The 23,602-nt window shown below is 50.4% G+C and overlaps 12 protein-coding genes across 12 annotated transcripts; 5 read left to right on the plus strand and 7 right to left on the minus strand.

Annotated features, from left to right (window-relative positions):
• Window positions 1-1,152: 1,152 nt before the first annotated feature.
• On the plus strand, window positions 1,153-1,519 carry CPAR01_09952 (uncharacterized protein; the record flags this gene model as incomplete). The annotated part of the gene is made up of 2 exons (XM_060494215.1): window positions 1,153-1,212; window positions 1,277-1,519. The coding sequence occupies 2 exons, from the start codon at window positions 1,153-1,155 to the stop codon at window positions 1,517-1,519; spliced, it is 303 nt and encodes a 100-aa protein (XP_060346397.1).
• Window positions 1,520-3,093: 1,574 nt separating this feature from the next.
• Window positions 3,094-3,279, minus strand: CPAR01_09953 (uncharacterized protein; the record flags this gene model as incomplete). The annotated part of the gene is made up of 1 exon (XM_060494216.1): window positions 3,094-3,279. One exon carries the CDS (start codon window positions 3,277-3,279, stop codon window positions 3,094-3,096), a length of 186 nt encoding a protein of 61 aa, XP_060346398.1.
• Window positions 3,280-4,249: 970 nt separating this feature from the next.
• On the minus strand, window positions 4,250-5,701 carry CPAR01_09954 (F-box domain-containing protein; the record flags this gene model as incomplete). The annotated part of the gene is made up of 1 exon (XM_060494217.1): window positions 4,250-5,701. One exon carries the CDS (start codon window positions 5,699-5,701, stop codon window positions 4,250-4,252), a length of 1,452 nt encoding a protein of 483 aa, XP_060346399.1.
• A 652-nt stretch (window positions 5,702-6,353) lies between these two features.
• CPAR01_09955 (uncharacterized protein) lies at window positions 6,354-7,002 on the minus strand (the record flags this gene model as incomplete). The annotated part of the gene is made up of 3 exons (XM_060494218.1): window positions 6,354-6,661; window positions 6,710-6,784; window positions 6,957-7,002. Coding segments are annotated over 3 exons (429 nt in total), but the record flags the coding sequence as incomplete, so codon positions are not given.
• A 2,369-nt stretch (window positions 7,003-9,371) lies between these two features.
• CPAR01_09956 (uncharacterized protein) lies at window positions 9,372-9,518 on the plus strand (the record flags this gene model as incomplete). The annotated part of the gene is made up of 1 exon (XM_060494219.1): window positions 9,372-9,518. The coding sequence occupies one exon, from the start codon at window positions 9,372-9,374 to the stop codon at window positions 9,516-9,518; it is 147 nt and encodes a 48-aa protein (XP_060346401.1).
• A 128-nt stretch (window positions 9,519-9,646) lies between these two features.
• On the minus strand, window positions 9,647-9,943 carry CPAR01_09957 (uncharacterized protein; the record flags this gene model as incomplete). The annotated part of the gene is made up of 1 exon (XM_060494220.1): window positions 9,647-9,943. One exon carries the CDS (start codon window positions 9,941-9,943, stop codon window positions 9,647-9,649), a length of 297 nt encoding a protein of 98 aa, XP_060346402.1.
• A 395-nt stretch (window positions 9,944-10,338) lies between these two features.
• CPAR01_09958 (uncharacterized protein) lies at window positions 10,339-10,852 on the minus strand (the record flags this gene model as incomplete). Its single annotated transcript, XM_060494221.1, has 2 exons — window positions 10,339-10,401; window positions 10,490-10,852. The coding sequence occupies 2 exons, from the start codon at window positions 10,850-10,852 to the stop codon at window positions 10,339-10,341; spliced, it is 426 nt and encodes a 141-aa protein (XP_060346403.1).
• A 764-nt stretch (window positions 10,853-11,616) lies between these two features.
• Window positions 11,617-12,546, plus strand: CPAR01_09959 (uncharacterized protein; the record flags this gene model as incomplete). The annotated part of the gene is made up of 1 exon (XM_060494222.1): window positions 11,617-12,546. The coding sequence occupies one exon, from the start codon at window positions 11,617-11,619 to the stop codon at window positions 12,544-12,546; it is 930 nt and encodes a 309-aa protein (XP_060346404.1).
• Window positions 12,547-13,175: 629 nt separating this feature from the next.
• CPAR01_09960 (uncharacterized protein) lies at window positions 13,176-14,250 on the plus strand (the record flags this gene model as incomplete). Its single annotated transcript, XM_060494223.1, has 3 exons — window positions 13,176-13,230; window positions 13,281-13,870; window positions 13,936-14,250. The coding sequence occupies 3 exons, from the start codon at window positions 13,176-13,178 to the stop codon at window positions 14,248-14,250; spliced, it is 960 nt and encodes a 319-aa protein (XP_060346405.1).
• A 411-nt stretch (window positions 14,251-14,661) lies between these two features.
• CPAR01_09961 (ATP-dependent DNA helicase PIF1) lies at window positions 14,662-17,466 on the minus strand (the record flags this gene model as incomplete). Its single annotated transcript, XM_060494224.1, has 8 exons — window positions 14,662-15,017; window positions 15,090-15,282; window positions 15,361-15,480; window positions 15,542-16,248; window positions 16,297-16,469; window positions 16,554-16,864; window positions 17,092-17,381; window positions 17,445-17,466. 8 exons carry the CDS (start codon window positions 17,464-17,466, stop codon window positions 14,662-14,664), a joined length of 2,172 nt encoding a protein of 723 aa, XP_060346406.1.
• Window positions 17,467-18,601: 1,135 nt separating this feature from the next.
• CPAR01_09962 (glycolate oxidase) lies at window positions 18,602-20,061 on the plus strand (the record flags this gene model as incomplete). The annotated part of the gene is made up of 2 exons (XM_060494225.1): window positions 18,602-18,689; window positions 18,743-20,061. The coding sequence occupies 2 exons, from the start codon at window positions 18,602-18,604 to the stop codon at window positions 20,059-20,061; spliced, it is 1,407 nt and encodes a 468-aa protein (XP_060346407.1).
• Window positions 20,062-20,474: 413 nt separating this feature from the next.
• Window positions 20,475-22,331, minus strand: CPAR01_09963 (TNA1 is necessary for nicotinic acid import into the cell; the record flags this gene model as incomplete). The annotated part of the gene is made up of 6 exons (XM_060494226.1): window positions 20,475-21,125; window positions 21,178-21,414; window positions 21,476-21,608; window positions 21,668-21,875; window positions 21,947-22,063; window positions 22,133-22,331. The coding sequence occupies 6 exons, from the start codon at window positions 22,329-22,331 to the stop codon at window positions 20,475-20,477; spliced, it is 1,545 nt and encodes a 514-aa protein (XP_060346408.1).
• Between the last annotated feature and the right edge of the window lie 1,271 nt (window positions 22,332-23,602).

Raw genomic sequence — 23,602 nt, forward strand, 5'->3', positions numbered from 1 at the left:
ATAATGGATCATGAGCATCGCCTAGGTCCTCACGTTGCTTGACATGGGAGTCTTGACTCTGGACGGCCCGAGCTTGCCCACTTCGCGCATCGGTCGCACTAATTAGAACCTCGTCACCTCGCAAGTCGTCGCATGCCCCCCTCCTCGTTGCCCCTATTCGTCGCGACTTGGGCACAAACTGCAAGGCCCTTCAACAGGCCCTCGTCGCAACAGGGCCATCGTGACTCCTCTTTCGTGCCACCAACCCGTCACCAGTGTCTGCGGAAACTGCTCATTCAGACGCACAACGACCGGCCACTACCCCGTACAAGTTGCTTCCCGGTGTTTCGCTGCCACAATGTGAAACTCAACTTTGTGCGGTCCTTGAGAGGAGGTTCCGGGCGCTTACATACACTACTCGTTAGGGACCTGCGAGCAAACCGTTTGATCAAGTCCTGCTGGATTCAATCGTCTAGGCTGCTCACAAGGCCTGTCGAGACCCACGGCTGCCACCGCAGCTACTGGTGAGAAGGCGAGGTTTATGGATACAGAAAATGCTCTGGAGTCTGCTGTGAGTCCTACACATTGCAGCTGGCAACTCGCGGTAACCGCGCCGCCTCTGCTGGTGGACTACCTTAAGCCAAGCTAGGGACACTCAAGCGAGCCCGGTTACTGGGGAATGATCTCTTCTCTAAACGCCCCAAACCGTAAACGGTTGCCCATTCATTCCGCCTTCTCCGTGGCAGCCTGGCCCGATCTCGACCTCTTCAACTTAGCAAACGCCTCTTGGCAGAGCTTTTTACCGGTTGGTCTTGTCCTTCAACGGACCGAAAGGGGGGGGGCGAAAAGAAGAAAATTCACAACTGCTGTTGCACGCCACCAAGCACAAGAATGAGACGTTGCGATATACTTAGACAACGGCTTCCAACGTTTTTTTCGGTGGGTCGAGGATCGCGTCGCAGCGCCGGCGCTTTGCGGACACCACACGTTCCTGTATTGGTCTTGGGCCATCAGTCTCCCTCTGACCTACTGTCCCGTCCTCTACTGCGGTAAGCTGCGCGCTCGCTAGTTGCAGCGTCGGCTGTGGTACGCGAAGTTGGAATATCATGCAGAGACACTGGCCAAACTCAAGACCATCCTATCTTTGCTTCTGTGTAGTCTACACCTCGTAACATGTCTCGGACTCCTCGTCTCAACGGCCACATGCAGCAGCCTGCAGTTCGTATGCGCAACGCAGGCTGCCGCTGCGTCCTCGGCATTTGAACCCCAATTGCGCTGCACGATCAATGACCTGCAGCACAGCAAACATACCCTGAGCCAGGTTACAGTCGTCCTGGAGCCGTTAGAGCATCCTCCAACACTGGCCGATTCACAAGAGATTGCTCTCCCTCAGATTTCCTTTGCCCCAAGAGTCAACGGCAACCTCGACTCGTGGCTCTCCCCACCGGCACAACATGACGTTGCTGTTCGAGTGGGAACGCAGCCATGTGGGCTACGGTCAAAAGACGACAAATTCATGGGTTCCATGGGTACGAAATAGGGGACCTTCTCCTGAGGAACCCGGACAGCGATTCCTCCTCCCATTAACTCGATGCGAAGCGATGTCCGGAGCCCCGCCCCCGTCTCCCGATCCTTGAGCCGATTATCCAGCTTCCGGCAGCAGATTACCTCGTCAGCGTCGTCATCGCCGTCGTCGGCATAACAGATTACAGTCACTGGACAACCTATGGACCGTGCTACGAGGATGGCTCCAAAGTAGGATTCGGCTGAGGAAGACAGCTTTCATGCAGCTGCCTCAAGAACGTCATCCAAGTGACCGGATTCAGGAACATCGATAATCATGGATCTCCAGAAGAATAGGTATCAGCAAGTACTTGGGTCACAGACGACCAGAAGTCAATGAGTCGTTGTTGCTGTCAAGCACCCTGGCGACGTCCGATCTTGACATCCGATGAAACAAAGGCCGTTCATCTATCAGCTGCGTTTTAAAACGGAGCACATGGCTCGTCTGAGCGTGCACTTATTTTCAAACCCTTGGGGTCAGTGACGAACATGGGCTGGCACCAGTCCCTGCATCTACGGATTGGCAAACAAACGTGTGCATCTGTGCATACCAAGCTCAGACGATGCGTTTGATTTATGAGAACTTCGGGGCCGAAACAATCTCGACATCGCCGAGTGTTGCACGTTGTAAGTTGCGACCAGGAGCTCCGCCTACTGTTGTGCTAAGCCCTGAGCTGAGGATGCCAGCACGCGACAGACTCCGACAGTATCGCTGTCTCTCTGACAGCCGCTCTGCCCCATCAATGCGCGACTCTCCAAATTCTCCTCATTTGCCCCAACAATAAAGTTCTGGGCACATTCAGTGAAGCGCACTGAGTAGGGCAATGCCCAAACTCAACTGACGATGCCAAAAGTAGTCTGCAGCAGCCCAGCAAACACTGCGCCTTGGATGACTTCGTCCACCTGCAAGGTTCTCAAGTTTGCTTCGACCACGCTCGACCAGCGCAAGATATTAGCGCCGGTTATCACCGGTCTATTAGTCTAGTTGGTTAGGACGTCGGATTCTGATTATCGGAATTTCCGTAGGCCCAGGTTCGAATCCTGGATGGACCTCTCTTGTTTTGCAAATCACTCAAAGATGGCATTAAATCGTCTTTCTTTTGGTTCAGAGTTGAGGTTGAGGTTGGGGCATTGCTCTTGAGGTTACGACGTTGGCTTTTGTCCTACAAACCCCGAATCGACCCTGGATAGATGGTGGTTTGTCACGGTGTCCCGTAACTCACTGATATCAGGGCCATGTCCAGGTCCGCTTGTCAGCCAGAAGGCCGCCAACTTGGCACCGGATTGAATCCGGTCGAATTCTTTGAACAAAGCCTTTGGAAAGAATTACTACCTTAGATACTAGCGCCAGTGACTTACCATCGAGACTACAAGCGACGAAGGTTCTCCTCAGCAAGCTTAAGGTTGAGAACATTTGGGTCTTGATCTTGAAGCACTCTAAACCGATGCACGCTTTCTGATTGTGATAACATATGGTCAAGCCATGGCATACTCCACAGCAGCTTTCATTCATAGCAGAGGCAGTAATACACATAAGCCTTTCAATATCGACTAACGGTAGTACGACCTACCACAAGGAACACAGAATCGGTGACCTTGCTTCGCGGTCCGGCCACAGCCGCGCATACAAAGTCCCGAACGCTGCAGGCTGCCGGCGTGTATTATCCTGCCGCAAGGGCTGCAGAAGCGATGGCCGGGTAAGGCAGGCGCGATATTGCATCGTAGACAGGCGGACATGATGGTCTTTAATTCGTGTGTAGCGCGCTATATTTGTAGACCTATGGGTCGTGTTAGCTTGAGTCATTGAAGAACAGAAGGTACTAGATACAGCCTTACTAACCCTTGGTTTATGAGTGTGCTGGATAGTAGCGTCGTGGGTTGATTATGGCTTTGTAATTATCATGAGGTAGAGATTGACCATCAATGACAATGATGTCAAAGTTGATCAACAGAATGGAGGGAGCGTGAGATGAGAGTAGGTTTCTAGTTCCAGACGAAGCGAAGGCCCGAAGGAATATGACAGACTTATATGTACTATCTCATATGTTTGTTGTAGCCGCATTTGCCGATGATGCCTCGATAGGGAAGTTGCAACATTGACGAGCATCTATCTGCCACCTGACCGGCTTTATCCGGAAGATGGCTGCATCGAGGTAATACGTCCAATATCACAGCCTGACTTTCATACCCACCAATAGCTATACCCTTGTCGTCGTGGCCCTCGAGGGCATTAGGAGAGCGGGATCTACGCACGGGAAGCCGCCAAAAACGGATCGATCGGGAAGTAGGCTGGGATCAGATCCCACCTTTCAGTATTCTCAGATAAGCTGCTGACGAATTGTGTTGATAGGATGTGTCTCGTGATCCCCATGCAGACATGATGGAGCGTTGAAGAAGAGGGGTGTGGGAGAACCCCTGCTGACAAAAAGACCTTGCATATGGCAAGCTGCAAGACTTGGAATCCCCTCAAAAGAATGATGCCAAGGTTTCTTTAGCGACAACAACTTTCATGATCATGATAATGTAAGGATAGAGAAGCTCATATCCATTTGATTCTATTTTTGGCACCTGTTAACGACTTTTTCACATGGCAAGGGGCTCGACAATCGGACCAAGCGCCTTTCGACATTAGTTGATCAATTGTTGTCGTTTGATTCAATAAGTTGATCTCTACGTATGCACCTATGACTGAAGTCTTCAACCCTCCTCAACTGAGCGGCTGGTCATATATGAACTCCAAGTCTAAGAGGCTCGAATTTGCATCACATATCATGCGAACTTTACTTGGATCAACCAAGTCTGCATTGAAGCGTAGCTGAATTTTCCGCAAGCTCGCACATCCTTCTCCAGTCTGATGCAGGTCCATAAGTTCACGGATATGAGTCAGTATCTCCATGGTGCACCCGTACAGCTCGAGGCTCTCCAGATTAGGAGGTATATGATTGACGAGTCGCGGAACTCTCTTCAATTCCGACACCTTCTCCTCTTGATTGAAGTTGTTGTAAAGGCTTGAGATTGTCCAAAGATCGGTGAAACCAGTAAAAGCCTCCATGCCGATGTGCAGTGTCTTCAACGAGACCATCTCCCGCAGGAACGTACCGATAAAGAAGCCCTCTAGTTCGACGTACCATTCTTGATTGCGCCACTGGCCTTGATAGTCGATATGCAAACATTCGAGAGTATCTCGATGCGGTGACAGAGCCTGGGCTAGATCTTGCGGCTTTATCTGCATATCTAGGAAACTGCTGTCACCTGGGGTCCAGCGAAACGACTTCAACTCTCTGCAAGCACGGATGACTGTGCTTAGGCCCTCCTGGGTAATGTTTGCATCTAGCAGAGTAAGATTTTGAACGTTTGAAGACCTGGGCGGATTGGCGTTCTCGTCGAAGAGGTGCCCGTTTGGGCCACTGCTCGATAAACTCGCGCACATGAATGTCCGTAACTGAGGTAGTTGCAGGAATTCCTTCCCAATGTTGAAGAAGTGGAAAAGACTCTTGGGCATCTCTGGCTCGCCGCAGTACTCTCGCAAGTGATGGAGTAATGGGGCCTTCATGCTCCCCCCGTGCAATGCCGCAGCCTTGATCAAGCGAGGAAGCAAACGAGGCGCGAGAGGCGTTCCCAATTCGAGGACCTGGATCTTCGGGCATGCGAGAAACATGAGGCCAATCTGCTGCTCGACTAAGCCGTCGGCGAGGCCTCGAAGCCACTCGTGTCGCACAGCCTCCCAGTCTTCAACGTGATCGGAGAGACCCGATGCATCAATCATGTTGGTGTACACGCCAATCTCATCGCTTTCGGGACCTAATGGTTTCTTGCTCGATGGGGCAGTGCGGTAGATGAGGCTGGTGGAGACATGTTTGATGGTAATGCGGCGGACATGTTGTGCAAGCTCGGGCTTGGTGATGGTGATGTAACGCAGGAAGTCGAGGTTGCGGCTGCGCTTCTGCGCGTATTGGCTTGTGTTCTTTGGGCCGGCGGCGCTCTCATAGGTTCGGACTGAGAGAGATAGAGCGATTTTGTAGAGATGTTTGCATGTTGGAAGCACTGCGTAGATCGATGCGGGGTGTGAGGAGGCGAGAGCCTCGAAGATGTGGGTTTGAATTTCCACCGGTAAATCGACGAACCCAAGGGAGGGCGTCGACGAGTTTGTGCCAGGCATGATGCTTTATTTATGGGTTTCTTCCCGCCATCAAATGAGTAAACCTCGGATTGCCGGTGGTTGTTCTGATGATGTTGCGTGCGCCAGATTGAGTTGTGGCTGGAGGAGTTAATACTGTGGCAGGCACCAACCAGAATAGACCTTCCCGCTCGGTTCCTTTTGAGAGGTTTGGCGCTCGATTGTTATTGGCCCTCGGGGAGATCAACCGTTCGCTTTGCATCATTTCTACTTTTCGAGGACGACTATATTATCTCAAAGAGATTATTGGAAATAAATCCAGCGCTTCGCCATCAGGCGTTCCGCATTTTTCTAAGCCAGTCAAGACAGATTTTAGTGGGCACAGAATTGTCAAGCTATCCAGGAGGCGGCCAAGATCTCTTTGATCTCGCAGGCAAGTAATACACAGAGAAAGATTCACATATGAGGTGATTTAGATTGGTTTCTAGCCTAGGGTTGTTCTTCAACCACGCCGCATCTCCGGCAGATCAATGTTTGATCTGATCCCAGTGCTTTCTCTCGGGCTGCGGCTTAATTGTCCTTCTTGACTGAGTGTTGACAAGCTGAGCTTGAAGCTGTGCCAGTCATCGACCGTGCTAGGAATGAGTGAGGCTAATAATCAGGCGTACGTGGTATGGGTGTTCCCCCAAGAAACCTAAGCTGGAACCCAGTGGCAACGCGGGCTGATGTTGGGACCACCTGAAGAGCTAGCAAAGAGCGGATGGTAGTATCTTTGGGTATTCGTGCCCCCGGGGCCGGGGGCTTCGCACGACTGTGTCTCTTCATGCCAAGTGCCTGGACGCCCAAAATACTCGGACTCTCCACAGTTTTTCTTCTCAAATGCCTTCATGCTAGCCTGGTAGGCAGCTGGTACGGCTGGATCACAACTGACTTTGTATCGAGGGTTGCCAGCCATCGCCACACTGGCGAGCGCAAAAAGAGTGGCTACGGCTGCGAGATGCACTGAGTGTATTAGATGGGATAGGAATTGACGTGGTATTGACTACTTACTGATGCTGGTAGTGATTCTGTGAAGACTTAGATCTTGAAGGCAAAGTGAGGTAGGACTGGTGATGCGGCTTATTTCTATGGAGGAATTTCAGGATATGTCTAGAAATCAGCTACCACACGGCGCAACGTGGCTTGATATAACCCCGAAATCGTCGCTCTCGGGTTCATGTAGTCGTATCGTTAATGCAAAGTCCGTCGGTGTTTAGTCTCGTTCGAAAAAACGTTAAACTGGGCATGTTGAACTTACGTGCTCCAGGCCATGAGATAACAATGGGATCGCCGTAGAAGCCTAAGGTAGCTGGCAGGTTTGATACGAGTGGATATTAAAGTGCATCATAAAAGAACTTTTAATTGATTTCTCTCAACATTCAAACTCTATGTGCTCGTATCAAGACTGGCAACATTGGTTGCGATGCGGTCGGACTCGGCAATATGCGAGCGGGGAAGAGTGACGACGAGTTAGAAGAGGACTGGGTACCTTAGCCTTGACCAGCTCCTTGCACTATAATCCTTGATCCCCATTTACCATTATATGGAATAAGTAATTGAATTTAAGTGCTAAACGGGTTGCTTTTGTCGCTTGATTAACAAATCAGTCGAAATGCTGCTAGCCTGTGATCATTCCTCCACTTCGAATGCCAAATAAAAATAGGAAAGAACGATAGATTTTGGGAAGTTTTATTCACAACTTGGATTGATTTATATCATTGAGGCTTACCTATGCTATTTCAAATGAGTTGAATACATCCTCTCATCTCGTAGTTACAAGGTCAAGGCGCAGTGACGAAGGCGATGGGGAATCAACAGACGAGCATAGATGCATCAGCTAGGTCCCCTACCTTGGAGAACTTTGGTCAGGAGAGATAGACTGTTTTGCGACCATTCTCATCGCAAAAGGGAAGCATCGTTGAGATGAGCCATTCGACGAAGCAATGCCCTTAACGCAAGATCCAAAAGGCCTAATAAGAAGAATTAAATGCAATTGTCGAGAACGGTTTAAAAGACACGTGAAGACACTAGAGTGACCGATTTTGGGAACAAAATATGTCGAAGTTTCCCAGATTTGGTAACCTCAGCCCCTAACTGTTGATTTATGTAGTCATATGCACAACGTTCAAAGTACGTGTGACCGCCCTGAGCAATGCGTCATTACGCGCTCGTCCTGGCAGTATGCAGCTCAAGATGAGAAACAAGACAAGATCAAGTCGAATGAATGAACGCGCAAATGCATCAAACGTGTTGCCGTCATAGCCATCATGACAGATTATAACAAAAGGCTTGTACGACCTAAAAGGGTAAAAGAATCATGCATATATATTATAGGAGAGTTGACCAGGGCTCACTCCCTGTGTATTGACGCTGGTAATGGATGCTTCTCTTACCGACTAGGAGCATTGTAAACCCTTGGTGATATTCCACAGAAAACGAAAGCTGGATGAGTTCATGCTTATATAGCCGACAACTCAGCCCCAAAGCGACGGATCACGCATATTCGTATCAGTAATCATCCTGTACCAGCAATACTCACCGGTGGGCTAAGTTTCGCCGCTCCGTCCTCTAAATCAACTTTGAAAATCAGGTGATGAGAAATCAGTCCATCAGTGAAGCCAGAACCAGTCTCGAACATTGCCCTTCTTCTAGCCTAGCAGTATTCATGACTCTCGGCGCTATGAAATCTTTCCTGTCTCGATAGTACTTTCTGGCAAAAATCGAGAATCCAGCCTAGATGTTGGATTACGAGGCAGAAAAGGGGCCCTATTAGGTAGTTAGGTAGGGGTGGTAGGTAGGCAGGTTGGGCCCGTGCAGACGGACCCTTCCACCTACTTACACCCACTGAGGGATCGCGGGCCCTGCCCACGATCTTCCCCTCCTACACACTCAATACGCAATAGACCTATACTGACCTATTGACCTCGTCGCGACCGAAAGGTCTGACCTGCCTACGTGTATACCAACACTAGATTAGGACATACCTTGGTATTTCTGGGCAATTGATTAAAGATAGCTTTCGCAATTGACATTATATAGACTCACACAAGATCACGCTGACATGCCTGTCATCATGCGTTGGATACAAATACAGCCTGAGCTCACTGCTCCCGGTAGTAAATTCGCGAGAGTCATGGAATCTCATCAGAATATCTGATTACACACGAGTTCAGCCTGTAGCTTATCAAGGTTGATACAGTAAATTCCCATGTCGCGGATGAGCCAGAATAACCAACTCGGATAGGCTACGACGCAAATCTGTGTAAATTAACTTGCGGTTTCTGAGTTGTTTGTTTCTGCAGTCTCGCTAGCTCAAGGTCAGAGTTTCTCAAATAATTCCAGAGAAATTGATAGTTGCCGGCACTTCCGATGAACCAATCGTTTGAATAGCAAATCCTCACAGTAACTAGCTCACTCAAGAGAGAGAGACGGCCCACGGGTTTCGACGATTCGCCTGCTATGTTCTACAATATTGCTGGTAGAAATTTCCCACGCACCTTCCTACAACTTGATCATAGATAAGCCATCCGTAAGTTGGATGACTGTAACAAGCCTTAGCTGTGCTGACAACATCTCCAGAATATGAGACTCACAACTCTGGTAACCGTTCTTTCGATTTCGACTACCGCTCAAGCTTGCTCTGGCTATAAGTACTGCCACTGTTACGACTCAGATGGTACGCCAAATGACAGTGCCACCTCGACAGTCTGCACAAAGGCTGGGTATCAAACGAAATACAACTCGGACCTTGGTCACTACGAGTGCTACTACTATAGCGAGACACTGTTCAAAAACATTGGGCAGAGCAATTGCGGGATGAGAGAACGTTGTATCAAGGCTGGAGCCACTGGAAAGGACTCAAGCTGTAGGGGAAAGGTGTAGATGGTTAATCATTCAAGCTCATCATGATGAGGGTTCTTCATGGTCATTTTATTACTATTTGACGGCTCAAAACTCTATATCCGAATTCAAAACCAAATCTTGAGGGTAGTCGAAGTCATCCAAAATCACACCATGTTCTGCTTGGACTTTTCGGCGCCCCAGAGCGTACAAGTTTTGGCTTTCGAAGAGGCCCTCTCTTTCTGCTCCTAGTACCTTTATCAGACGGAGAGCTGAAAGCCGCACTTCTAAGCACTTGCACTCTGTGACAACAAAGAACAGCACAGGTGAGAATGCAAGTTCGAAAACAAATCGTGGTAGCCGTATGGTCCGCATATTACTAAATTCAGAAGCCAATGCAATCATCTCGCGGAAGCCGTGTATGTGTCTTTCATCGTTACCCCCATGATCTACTGGGAACAGCATATCGAAGCAAACTTGACAAGTGTGGAAGCGCATACGCATCAGTGCTTGCGGACCTTCGCTAGCACAATTTGGCTGAGATGTTGAGTCAATGTCGAGGCCATCCATCAATTCTCTGCATTGCTGCAACAGAGAACCGGTGCTGTTCCGCTCCTTCACCTGATCGAAACCAGCTCCTTTCCGTTTCCAATGTTGTAAAATCATTAATCGTCGGCAAATTTCGTCGATCATCGAGTGTGCATCCTCCACGTTTTCAAATCTCGTTGGTACCGCATATCTTAGGACATGTGTGAGTGCTGAGTCCGCAGGAGGCCTTCCAAGGAGCAGCGGAAGGACGCTCAATCGTCGAAAGACTGGTACGATGTGATCTCGTATCCAGGGTTTGTCGCTGCCATAAGTCTCTAAGATTTGGTTGCCGTGTTTGCAATGCCGAATCGCGGTCTCGTTATTCGACTGCAGCAGCTCGATACATGTAAACAAGACGCATACAATCAGGACTAAAGACTGATCTTGCACAGCCTTCACACCTTTGATTGCCGCATTATAGTACTGTAATGCAAGCAAAGGTTTAGTGGATGGGATTGCCCGCATCTCGCGAGCCTCGTATAGGTGACTGATTGCTAAGAGCGAATATTTCACTATTGGCTCAGATTGGCTGAGCTGCATGACAAAGTACGTCCAAAAAGCAGGCTTCCTAGGGCCAGATAGACGAGGCGCAGCGTATTCATAGAAATATTGTAGCGACCTTCGCTCACTTGCGGAGTCTGATCCATGATGTCGCAGGGCTGCATGAATCTTGAACTCGACCGATGCCTGTGCCAAGTAGCCGTCGCACTTTCGGGCCTGTGTCATTGCAGCGTCGGCAAGAAGGCTTGGTTTCGTCGCACTTGATCTTGCGAATCCTACGAGAATTAGTACAAAAGGATTCGCCTGAGGCCTCTGCGAGGCATTTCGATCTATGCATACTTGCAAGTCAAGCACCCGGTCTTGGTCTTCTTGGAACCTTTTCGTGCCATGGAATGATCACATCAGGCGACCAAAGACAGGCTTTCTCACCAATTCCGGCAATATTAAGGCAGGAGAGCTCTGGTTCTGTTGACACAGGTGCGATGACTTGCGCTCTAGTCTATTCCACCTGACGTGATGATGTAACTGGAAGTTCGGAACGCCCCTTTGTTTGCTATGGGTCCTGGTGCGGTAAGTCATGTAAGATTTGAACAAAAGCCGAACGAGCCAATCAAGCTTTGAACTAAGTAAATTACGATTTCTAATCATCATCGTCACTATACTAGCTATCTCCTGAACCCTCTGATTGGTTCATTCGGTTTTGAAAATCCTAGAGTTTAGTCTAATGGCACTGAATACATGTAATTTGTAGTCGTCTTGGGAAATCATATGTGAACAGTGCTTAGCTTACAGTGTTGCAAAGGTGATAACGCAATGTTCCACTTCCTTTGGTTTGTCAGTTAAGTACGTCGAACAAGTATTTAAGTGAGTGGTCCTCCGCTCAGCATATGCATGCTAACAGCTCACCACACTGAAACTGAACCATCATCAGCCCTTGGTCAATATTTAGACTAACTTTATTCTCCTCAATCTATATTCCATTCACAGCCATGTCACCTGTGCGACAAGATCGTAAGATTGCCTTAGTTGGCGCCAGTGGTAACCTTGGGCAACGCACCCTGACGGCACTGCTCTCTCATGGTATCCACGACATCACCGTCATTGTCCGGAACGAATCCACCTCTGAATTCGCTGACAGCGTCACCGTCAAAAGAGTTGCCTTCGATGACGAAGCTGCTCTCACGTCTGTCTTGGATGGTCAAGAGGTCTTGGTCTTGCAACTTGGCATCCCGGCTGTGGGCCTCAGCGACGTCTTCATCCGCGCAGCCGCAAAGGCCAATGTCCGGTATATCCTTCCGACCGAGTTTGGTAGTGATCCAGAAGGAAAGCTCATCGAAGAGCTACCTGAGATCGCTGATAAACGCAAACATCGAGAACTCATCGAAAAGCTAGGAGTTGGTTCTTGGATCGGTGTCATTACCAACCCTTGGTACGATTTCTGCCTGCCTATGGGCGATGTCTTTGGTATCGACGCCAAAACACTCAAGGTTACGCTTTGGAAAGGGGGGCGTACAAAGATGAATTACACTACGCTGGCCCGAGCTGGAGCGGTTACTGCCGAGGTTGTGGCTATGCCAGATGTGGAACTTGCACGCTATCGCAACAAATGCTTCTACACTACTTCCTTCCACGTCACTCAGAGAGAGGTACTGAGCAGCATCATGCTGGCGACTGGAACATCTGAGACCGATTGGGACATTCGCGAGGAGGCCGTGGATGATGTTCTTGAGAGAGCTAATGCGATGAGTGGGGATGACGCACATGCTGTGGTGCTTGCGAAGTTCTTCCCGCTACATTACAAAGAGGGCGAGGGGGGTGATTTCAACAGCAAGACTGAGGATCTCGGCCGTTTTGATCTGAGCAAGGAGGACTTCCATGCCGTCACGAAGGATGTATTTCAGCGGATTCTGTCGCCCTAGAGCCCTGCCATGCGCTTGGAGAGAACCAGTGATAATCTTTGTCCTTCAGAACAAGCATGTCTCGCATTCTCTCTGAAATCTGTAGAAGTCGGCACTTGCACCATGGCTGTCCTTCGGATATAGATACTCTTGTGGCTACATCAAGTATGGACTCTTGACCACCACAACAGGCCACACTAAATAAAAAGTACTTCTCGTAAGTAATCGAAGACGACTCACTGAGCGTAGATAATGCATAAAAAGACACCAACTGATCATAGATGGTGATAATGCGCTGATGTTGCCCCTTTCAACTGTTGATGTGCTCAAGAAGCCGCTCCAACCGCTGTGCCTCTCACTTGGCACACCGCGGACCAATGTCGGACCAACTTTTCGGCCCAACCCCGCCAAGTGAACGCATCTCAGAGCGGTCGACTGAAATGGATAGACATGCATCGGCATCAACTCGGTAAACGGACGGGTCGCAGTCCGGATGAAACAGAGTGACGTGACGCTTAAACCAGATCACGAGTGCACAAACCCAGAAGGATGGCTTCCATCTCCTCTTTCTCCTCTCTCCTTTCTTTCTGACGATTTGAGCATCGCTTCTCGAAAAGCACCTTGACTTACAGCAGTAGAATATACCAAAAATGACCGCGTGGGAAGTGAATGGCAAAGTCGCGCTTGTGACTGGTGCTGGATCAGGTTGGCATCCTTACCCCCTTTTCGAAGTTACCAATACTAACAGAGTTCAGGTATCAACCATGCGCTGACCAGGGCCCTTCTAGAGTCGGGTTGTTCAGTCGTCATGGCGGATTTGAGACTACGTCCCGAGGCCGAAGATACACTCAAGAAATACCTCCATCCCCCAACCAAGCCTGGCACTGCGTCGGCTATCTTCCATCAGGCAGACCTCACCGACTGGTCTCAGATCAATAAACTGTGGGACACCGCACTCGAGACATATGCGCGAGTCAATCTACTCATCAACGGGGCCGGAATCTATGATCCCCCGTCCAGCGACTTTTGGAACCCGCCTGGGATCTCGCCTCTGTCCCGAGATCAAGCCGATGCCAAAATCGGCATGTACCAAGCCTACGCCATCAACACCATTGCCCCTGTCAGACTTGCCCAGATAGCCATCGAATACTGGTTGCGTCCCGAAAACCGACATCTTGCAGGCAATATTCTCTGGGTCGCCAGTATGGCGGGCTATGTTCACGGCCTCCTTACGCCATTCTACTACTCAAGCAAGGCAGCCGTTGTCAGCATGTGCAAGTCCCTTGGCTCTTTGAATAAGATTGCTGGCATTAGAAACGCCGCAATCTGTCCGGGAGTAGTCGATGTAAGTTTCAACCTGCCTCAAATCCGTGATGTTCACATACAATGAGTGCTGATAGCCGGCTGCAGACCCCAATCTTCCACGCCTCCTACAGCCGAGAGCGTGTACATACCGACGACTTGATGCTAAGCGTTGACGAAGTGGTCAAAGTTGCCATATCAGCTATCTGTGACTCGAAATACGGCGACGGGAACGTTATAGAGGTGTTCTGCGGAGGAACGAAGGAGGACCATAAGGTGTGTGTTCGGGATGTGCCCTTGGAAAACTTGTACGACGTTGAGGGTATGAAGGGCCTGGCAGCTGGAACGCACATGCTTGACAAGCAGGACGAATTCGAACAGAAGTTGAAGACGGGAGGCCTGGAATTTTCTGCAAAGATCTAGGAGCGGACACGGGTTGGGCAGATAGAATATCAGTCTGCATAGGAACAATCCACTGCCGCAGGTACCGTTTATCGAATTTCGAATGACAAGGCAGGCAGGGCAGTGACACCAGGATGATACTCCTCTTAATCTCCTAGGCCAAGGTTGAACGACTTCGCGGGCTATTCCATAGCGTTTCAGTGGGAATGAAGGTGTAACCATACTGCAGTACTTCGGGCGCGGTTCCGTATCCTGTGACTTTCCCTACAGTATAGTATACCATCAGGGGCTGCCTACTACTTTAGCTACCAGTTGAGCCAACTCCAACCAATGCCATAAATGCCATTTCCCCTTCTTCCAGCCGCACTTCGAGCACAAGCCCAAGATCGATCAATTCTGGGTAGAGTCTTGGCTTGGATCCCTGACCTGAGCTCAATTTCCCTCAGCGCTCCTCTCAAGCTCTTCCAGAAACCTCCTCACTTCGGAATCCAGTTCCAAGCCCGACTGAAGCATGTATTCATCGGTGCCTTCTATTTGCAGACCTTGGAGAGATCGGGCACGGCTGAGCGCTACGTATGCTTGGCCCTTTTCAAAGACAGAGCCCAGGTCAATGATTAAGCGGTCAAGAGACAGACTCTGGCTCTTATGGATGGTCATGGCCCAGCCTGGAGCGAGAGGTAGCTGTGTCCGAGATACGAGCATGTGCGGGTGTTTGGTGCCGAGTTCGTTTACTGCGCAATCCGGGCCAATGACGCGGCGTTGGCCGTTGTTGAATTCGACCTCGGGATCTTCATTGAGTCAGCCGATATGAGGAAAAAATGAAGAGGTTGTCCCAGCAGCTGAGCCGGATTTCTACTCACATAATTCAGGCGCGCCTTCGTCCGTTGAGAACATTTCCGTCAGACGAAAACGTTCCATAGCAGCATCGAAAGCTGACAAATCCTTCTTGTATTTTTTCCGCTTAGGTTCCGTGGGACGTTCAATCTTGGAGCGCGAGACAAAGCCGCAGATTTTGCCCTGACTGCCGTTACACAGGCCGCTGTCTAGATCAATCTGGTGCATACAACTTACGAGGTTAGTGAATCTAGCGACAAACGTTTCTATGCAAAAAGTGCTTGCGGAGGATCTTACGTTTGCAAGCAAGATGACGGGCATATTGAGCTTCAACTCTAGAAATTGGGCATAGCGATGGTCGCCCAAGCGGGACAACGGTTGCCGCGAAGGAGGTGCTTTAGGGTCCGAATCTCGCTTCTGGATAATGTACTTTGTTAATAACCCTTACTTTTAAGATTTTAGAGTCGCGCCTAGTTACAGCTCGACGGATGAGGTAGCCAGCACTTGCCGTGTAGTAATCGATCAGACGATCAAGTTCTTCATCTGTGCTATTATTTGTATTGGCATAATCGAGACACCAATATTTTCGGGACGGGCTCTGGAGCTGTTTGAGCTGAGATTCGTTATGCTCTTGAGCTTGCAGTCTATGACTGAACAAACGAGTTGCGTTCTCAACCTGGGCAGGATGATTTAGCAGTAGGTCGATATCTCTCTGGCTGAGAACTTCGCCTAACCGGCATGTCTGAAGAATCCTGACAAAGTCCTCGTCTGTTTGTCGATGAACCTTCTTCAGGTGGACGTACTTGAAGTTGCACCTCACCCACTCAGAAGACTTGAAGGCCCATTTGTCGTGCTCCATGAAATACCCATGGGTATTCTGCTGCGGCCCTTCATCGCTGACTCCTTGAGGGCAGAAATATGAACGGACTGAGTTCCCGACCTTTTCCTGTTGCATTTCCGAGCCACATTCATGACAATGCTTGAATGGCTCTACCGGAGGCAGCTGACAGAAATCCCCAACAGCGATGACCTGGACGCCGCCAAAAGCGCCCCGAACCTCCATCTGACTCTGGGGGTTATTCGGGGCTGCTTTGCGTCGAATACGTCCCATGACCTGACCAAGTCGTTGAAAGAACTGATTCTCGACCATGCTGATTTCGTCGATGATAAGAACATGGGTACCAACTATTCAATTCTTGTTTTTATTGTGTCGCGACTTTCCCACTAGTCTACCGAATGGCTTTGAGAAATCATCCGGTGTCCAGCCCGCGTAATTCCACGTCGTTTTACCACCGATGTTGACAGAAGCGATGCCGGTAGGTGCGATTAGGTGGAATTTTCGTTCCTTCGCTTTGAACATCTTGTGCAAGGCCTTTACGAGGACAGACTTGCCGCATCCGCCTGATCTACGTGCGTATGAAGTTAGTAGATGATTATTGGGTTATTGACGCCACGCATTGGACCATCATGAGGCCACCTTGCTTACGCACCCAGTGATGAAAAGGTTATGTCCAGCCATGGCAAGATCCATGGCGGCTTGTTGTTCCTGGCAAAGAGTAGGCTCGCAAGGGTCTGGTGCTGGGTCGAAGCTCTGGGCTTGGGGCTCGCCCGCATCAGCAGCTATGGCTGCAGCATCGCTAGGCGCAGCACTGCCAGGTATACGGCTGTTAGGCGTGGGAGGAGTATACCGAGGTGTGCTCTCATATGTGATTTGCGATGCAGTACAAGGTTGCGGTTGAGGTACAGGCCTTGGCTCTTCTGCCTCGAGCTTTTCTGTCAACTTGTTACGCAGGAGATCCACCTATGACAAAACTCATCAGACATACTCTTTGTATCGCAAAGCAGAATGGTGTCTCACAGCGTCTTTGTACGTTGTTGTTTTCTTGTCTGCGTTCAAGCAGTCAGCCCGGGGAACTGGTTTTTGCAATGTTCGAGGTGCAACTCACGCCCTGCCCCTGGATATCTTTCAACCAACGGCTGACATTTGCCCCAACTTTCGAATATACCGGTTTCCGTTCCATTCCATACCACGTAGTACTTTTTGGCGCCGGAAAGTTCCTTTGGTATGCCCGACGTGTACTTTCTCATCATGTCGTTCACTTTGTCTGCTACTGACGTTTGTGGGGGGTTATTGGAAGACTCAGCATCTTTCTCTGCATCTTTCTCTGCTTGAGAGCCGGAGCTAGCTTCGTGATGGTCATCGTCAGTGTCGCCATGTCTCGTCAAGTCATTGTGGTCGGGTTCGGGTTGGAATCGCTGTCTTTTGGGTGATGGTGGGGAGAGGGAACCGCCCGGCGCGCGTTTGGGCCCGAAATGGACTAGTCATTGGAATCTCAGCCATGTTTTTTGTATGATGGGACTTGTAGTCGAGTTTTACGAACGTGTGGTTTGTTTGAAGGCCATTTCAGTTAGCCCTTTTTTGCGCGACGGTTAGAAAGATCCCGCATCATGAGGCGGAGAGGCTCTGGCTTGATCGCGTAAATTTGATATTAAATGAGACAGACGCGTCGCGGACTAATTAGATTGGGTGGTATTAAGCTCCCAAAGGCCCGGGCCACCCGTTGATAAGGTAGTATGGGGCTCGACTGAACCAGAGTAAATGCTCCGTGTTCGCGAAGTAAGGCACCCTAGAAACTGTTGACCCTAGAGAAAGGAGAGGATTAGTTACGGTAGAATTCTTCTTTATTGACCAACAATGTCACACATCAACGCGCAATCCAACGCCATTGGAACGGGAAGTTTTTGATGTCTATGGTCCACGGGACTTGGTGCTAAGGGATTAGAAGAACTAGCCCCAGAACGGCTAGGGAGCTGAGGAACCAACATGCACTGCACCGGCGCACACACCCATGGAGTCTGTACCAGCTTGCTGCTAACACTGCACCCTCATTCCGTACAACTATCCGTACAACCAACATTGAATCCAACGCGTATTTCCGATCATCATTCCCGCCATGCACTGCTGGTCCCCCGCACGAAGCGAGTCAGCTACTAGCAGGGACCCCATTCCGGGGCCCCGGACAACTCCCGAGCCTCACCCCCAGCTCCAACGTCGTCGCCGGACACTTCTCCGCCCAAACCTGGCAACTGCCGACGACTAACATCCTCGACGCCGCAAACATCGTCACCTTCTAGCGAATTGGATTTCGTAACATGGCGGAGCCGCACCACTTTTTCGCGGGGATTCCACTGCGAAAAGCAAGCTATGGCTTGAGTGGGGGAGCAGCTTTGTCTCGAATCGGTCCAGAAGCGGCGTCATGGGGTCGTGGACCAACGCCAACATGACCCCCACCTTAGGTCTGGTTGGCGTGGATTCGTGGGGTCAATGTGCCGTCAGTGGAGATGTTTGACATCGTGAGCCTTTCGCGGGGTGAAAGGACCAAGCTTGGTCTGCACGATGGGTCTATCTCAACTTTCCAAGGTGCCTCTGGGGATGTGGAAAACGTTGGATCTGTCCAAGCTATCAATGCCAATCTCTCGTGCATCTTGCTCCCTTATTCTCGCTCAAAATCACTGATAATCATCAGTGATCATCACCATGGTTGTTAGCGGTACGGAGGTTGCGAAGAACAACACCAAAGACTCGTGCTGGGTCGTTGTGCATGGCCAAGTATGGGACGTCACAAGTACGCACATGCTCCGGTACCCAGCTTCACATTGCTAGCTCACACTAGACTAGACTTCCTCGATGAGCACCCAGGCGGCGCAAAACTCATCATCAAATGCGCTGGCCGAGACGCGACAGAAGACTACGACTCCATCCACAACCCAGACCTCATCACAGAGACCCTATCACCAGATCGCTGCCTGGGTCCCGTAGACCCAGGAACACTACCAGAGCCGCAAGATGCCTCATCGAACGCTCCCGAAAAGCAAAAGCCTGCTTTCCCACATTTAGGAGCCATCATCAACGCCGACGATTTCGAAAAGGTCGCGGAGAAGTACCTCTCGCCCATGGGCTGGGCGTACTACTACTCAGGCGCAGAAGACGAACAGAGCCTTGACGACTCGCGCCGCATATTCCGCAAGCTCGCCCTCCGCCCGCGCATTCTCCGAAACGTCGACTCCATCTCCACAACCACCAATATCCTCAGCCTCCCTACTTCACTACCTTTCTACATTTCGCCCACAGGACAGGCCAAGTACGCCCACTCCGAAGCCGAGACGATTCTCTCGAGGGCTGCGGGCAAGGAAGGGATCATGTACTGTATGCCCACCAAGCCGAGCGCCTCGGTCGAGTCCATCTTCGGCGCCAGGGTAAACGAAGCACAGTCATTGTTTTTTCAGCTGTACGTTGATCGGAACCGGGATAAGGCACAAGCTACAATTCGGAAGGCAGAGAGGTTGGGTGCCAAAGCGATCTTTGTGACGGTCGATTCGCCAGTCATCGGCAAACGTGAGCGCGATGAAAGGCTGACTGTTGGCGATGAACCCCTTTCAGAACCCAGCGGCGTGGCGAAGACAACGGCTTCTGGGTTACTGAATGCGGGGTTGACGTGGGCCGATTTGACATGGATAAGGCAGACGACCTCGTTGCCGATTGTCATCAAGGGGATTCAGTCTGTTGAAGACGCCGTCATCGCTCACGAGCACGGCGTGGATGGCATCGTGCTATCGAACCACGGAGGAAGGTCGCAGGATACGGCGCAGGCTCCCATGCTGACGCTCCTTGAGATTCGTAGATACGCGCCGCACCTCCTCTTTCCTAAGACAAGAGTCAAATTCCAGATATTTATCGACGGTGGCATCAGACGCGGTACGGATGTCCTAAAGGCTATTGCTCTTGGTGCCACAGCTGTTGGCATTGGTCGGCCGTTCTTGTACTCGATGACGGCTGGCTATGGCGAGGCTGGTGTCAGGCGGTTGGTGCAGATCCTAAGACATGAGCTACAGACTAATATGGCGCTCGCTGGTGCCACGAGTGTGGAAGAAATTGTTCCTGAGATGGTTAATAGCGAACGTGCTGAGAAGGAAGTTACAGGGAGGGTGAAGTTGTAGACTAGGTCAAGGGCTATGTGTTAACTGAGATCGCCGACAAGTACTATGTTTCTCCGTTACAAGGAGCCTTCTCACCATAGAGTCTATCTAATTCACTTTAATAATGATCTCATTGCTTGTGTTCCGTGGAAGAAAAGCGCATCGCGGGAAATTCTGCTACGTCAAAGATAAGAAGTGACCTCTCAGCTTGCTAGGCAATCATTCTCCATACTGAGGCGCGATGGAACAGGTAGCTCAGTTGTTGGTAGAGGGGATAAGTGCACGAGCAGGGAGTTCATGGCCAATTGTCTCGAACTTGATTTAATTTCAAAAGCTTGTAGAAGCTTAAGGCAGTGTCAACACCATTAAACATAGCGAATAAATCCTTCCTCAAGACTATTAGCTGAACATAAAAGCATTCCCCAGTAGAAGCTTCAAATGAGATATCTGAACCCTCCAGCGACCTGCGCCTGCGTCGGTCCATGCTTCCCCGTGTCCTCGCCCCGGTCCAACTTGGCATTCAACCTTCTCAACCAAATCCTTGTCACCGTAGCGAACCCAATCGCCAAACCTGTCGCCGCAATATTCACAATAAACGCCGTAACGTATCTCGGCGCACCATAATACAGATAACTACCCCAGATATTCGGCGTGTTACACATGGCGTTGATAAGGGCAATGGCACTCGCACGCTTGACCGAAGGTTGAGCTAGACTACCAGTGATCCAAGAGAGCACGACCACCGCGGCAGCGTAGAAAGAACCGGGGAGAAGCATCATGGCAACGTAGCGTGCTGCCGTGTTGGTTGTTGAGACGGCGATGATGTTGGCGACGAGGGTGATGCATAGGGGGATGACGATATGGAGGAAACGTTCTTGTTTGCGGTCTGAGTGGAAGCCGTTTAGGAGCATGGTGATGACGCAAAGTAGGAAGGGGGGCGCGGTGAGGGCGTAGGTCATTGTGCGGGAGAAGCCGAGGCCGCCGACGACGGAGGGGAAGAAGTTTGCGACGGCGCCGACGATGTAGGTCTGATGGTCCGGGTGAGTTAGCAAGGTTGTTCCTGGTGTGCCAAAAACTTCTCTAACCTCTTCGGAAAGGTGCATGGAAGGGGGCAGATAGGTGAGGTGTGCGACTTACAGAGTAAAGGACTCCCATGAGCATCCAGGTCTTTGGATCCGTGACGGCCATCATGAAACCCTTCATAGCGGTGACTTCGCTGGAATTATCTTCCTGGCCCTGATCTGCAGCGAAGTTGTACTGCACCCATTCGCACTCCAGTTGGGTCAGAGTGGGAATCTTCTTGTTGGAATTGGGCAGGATGCATGCGAACGGAATGGCCAAGCCGACGGTGATGACGCCCTCTACGAGGAAGAGCTGTGGTTTACATGATTAGACCGAGAAGGCTTCAGATAAAGAAGAGAGAACAGGCACATACCCAACGCCAACCTGCAAGTCCGTGTGCACCATCTAGGTTCAGGATGGCGATGGCGAAGAGACCGCCGAACGCATTGCCCAGCTGGGAACCAGAATAGAGGATGGCAGTCCGCAAGGCAAATTGCTTTCGGTTACTAGAGAGACACAGATTAACATCGCTCGGGACCAAGAGCACATGATTGGGATCGCTTACTAGAACAGGGACAGGAAGTATAGTGCGCCAGGAAAGAAGATGGCCTCAACGAAGCCAAGGAAGAAGCGCGCCATCAGTAGGCCTTCGTAGTTGTGCACCACGGCCATGAGGGAAGAAATAACACCCCATGCGGCCATGCCACAGCAGATGTACGCCCCGGGCCACTTGATTTTGCCGACAATCATGTTCGAGGGAACTTGCATGAGAACTGCAGAGCTTCCGTGTTAGCCAGGGTTTGAGAAAAGTGTTTCTGCGACTGAACGGATTGGAAGTTCTCACTATAGCCAACAAACAGAATGCTGACGGTTGTCTGGTACTCGACTTGGCTCAGGTTCAGGTCTGTGGTGATGTCGGCGAGCTTTGCGCTGGCAATGTTCTGGCGGTCGAGGTAGTTAACTTTAATTATCAAATATGTTAGTCGTGTCCTCTGGGAGTAGATGGTTGGAGTACGCGGGTTGCACTCACGGATGTACATGATGACCATGATGGGCATGATCACCAAGTCCATTTTCAACGTCGCCTTCTTGCCAATTCTCTCATACTCCTCCTGACTCAAGGCCGCCAAGCTGGCTGGCATGATGAGGTTGCCGCCATGCTGGCTTAGCTTATCGGCGTTGACGTCCTCGACCTGGTCCGAAGACCTCTCTGTCTTGTCCATATCCATGGTTGTTTATTGGTCCAAGACTGAGTATAGCTTACTCCTCTCGTGGCTCAGGTATCGGATAGCAACTGGGATTGAGGAAGTTGGCGAGGTGACAGACAAGGAGACCTGCCTATAAGAAGCCAAACATGCGGCGGTCAAAAGACGTGGGAAGGCCCTGAACTTAACCTCCTTTTCCCCGGACCCGTCAACCTTTGAACAACCTCCCATTCCTTCTCCTCGTCCCACAATCATCTTCTTCCCTTCATTTTCCCCCTATCCCCAGGTAAACGTGGAGAACAATCCAAACGCGGGGAAACGACCCCATGGGGTAGGGCCTAGCATGGCAGCATTCAAACGATGCCTTTGTTCCTTGCTGCTTGGTCATCCCTGAACCCCCCAAATATCAGCCGACTTTCTCGTCGGACCGCCCCCACCTTGCAGCTCCCCGGCATCAGATCCGGCGTTAGGACAGAAGGAATATGGGATTTCTTGAACACCTGGGGCCAGGGATGTTTGCGGGACTATGTGGGGGTCATACGTTGGGGATCATGGGGTAACTCTCTTTTACCGTCTGGGGACGGTGAGCTCTCCATTTCCCTCAAGCTTTCAAGGATCAGTACAGTTAGCTTAAGAGCCATAGCCATGATTGGATGTGCTCAGCTCTCGCACTACTCACCTATACCGTGCCTTGGTAATAATTCTTTCTATAGAATGGAATTGCACTGTGAGATCTCAAGGAGGATGAAGGATGACCAAGACCTAGGTTGGCGGTAGACCTTAGAGGTGCCTTCCCCACCTCCACGGTCGTCACCATTATTCCATCCGTTCTCGTCTGTGACCCCCACCTCGGCACCCCTTTTCCAACATACATGAATCGTTGACCGCTTGGTCAACTATCCGTGGCTTGGACTGGGATCTCACTCCCACGAGACCACAAGCAGCATCGAGGCAATCTGAGTCCAGGATTGAAAAGTAATTGTATGGCGTAGGCCGCCCATTACTTATATCTTGACTTCTCATCTAATACGAATCTTGCCCACAAGTCAAACCTGGGGTTAGCTCATCTGATTCTCAGTTCTGGGCAGCTTGAGCAGGATTGTGATAATATAAAGTTCTTTGGTTATGGCAAGTAAAGTTTTGTTCTCAAAGTTGTACAATAGAATGAAAGCAACACTAGGCAACGCCTCAAGTAGCATCTCAACACAGAGCAGAAGCCTCTATCCCGACATACTTCGTCAACCATCTGGCGAAAGTAACACCAGAGGCAGAGCCTATGTCGCGCATTGCCGGTA

Source organism: Colletotrichum paranaense (assembly GCF_030867605.1).
Source record: "Colletotrichum paranaense strain IMI 384185 chromosome Unknown Scaffold_8.1, whole genome shotgun sequence".
NCBI classification, from domain to species: Eukaryota; Fungi; Ascomycota; class Sordariomycetes; order Glomerellales; family Glomerellaceae; genus Colletotrichum; species Colletotrichum paranaense.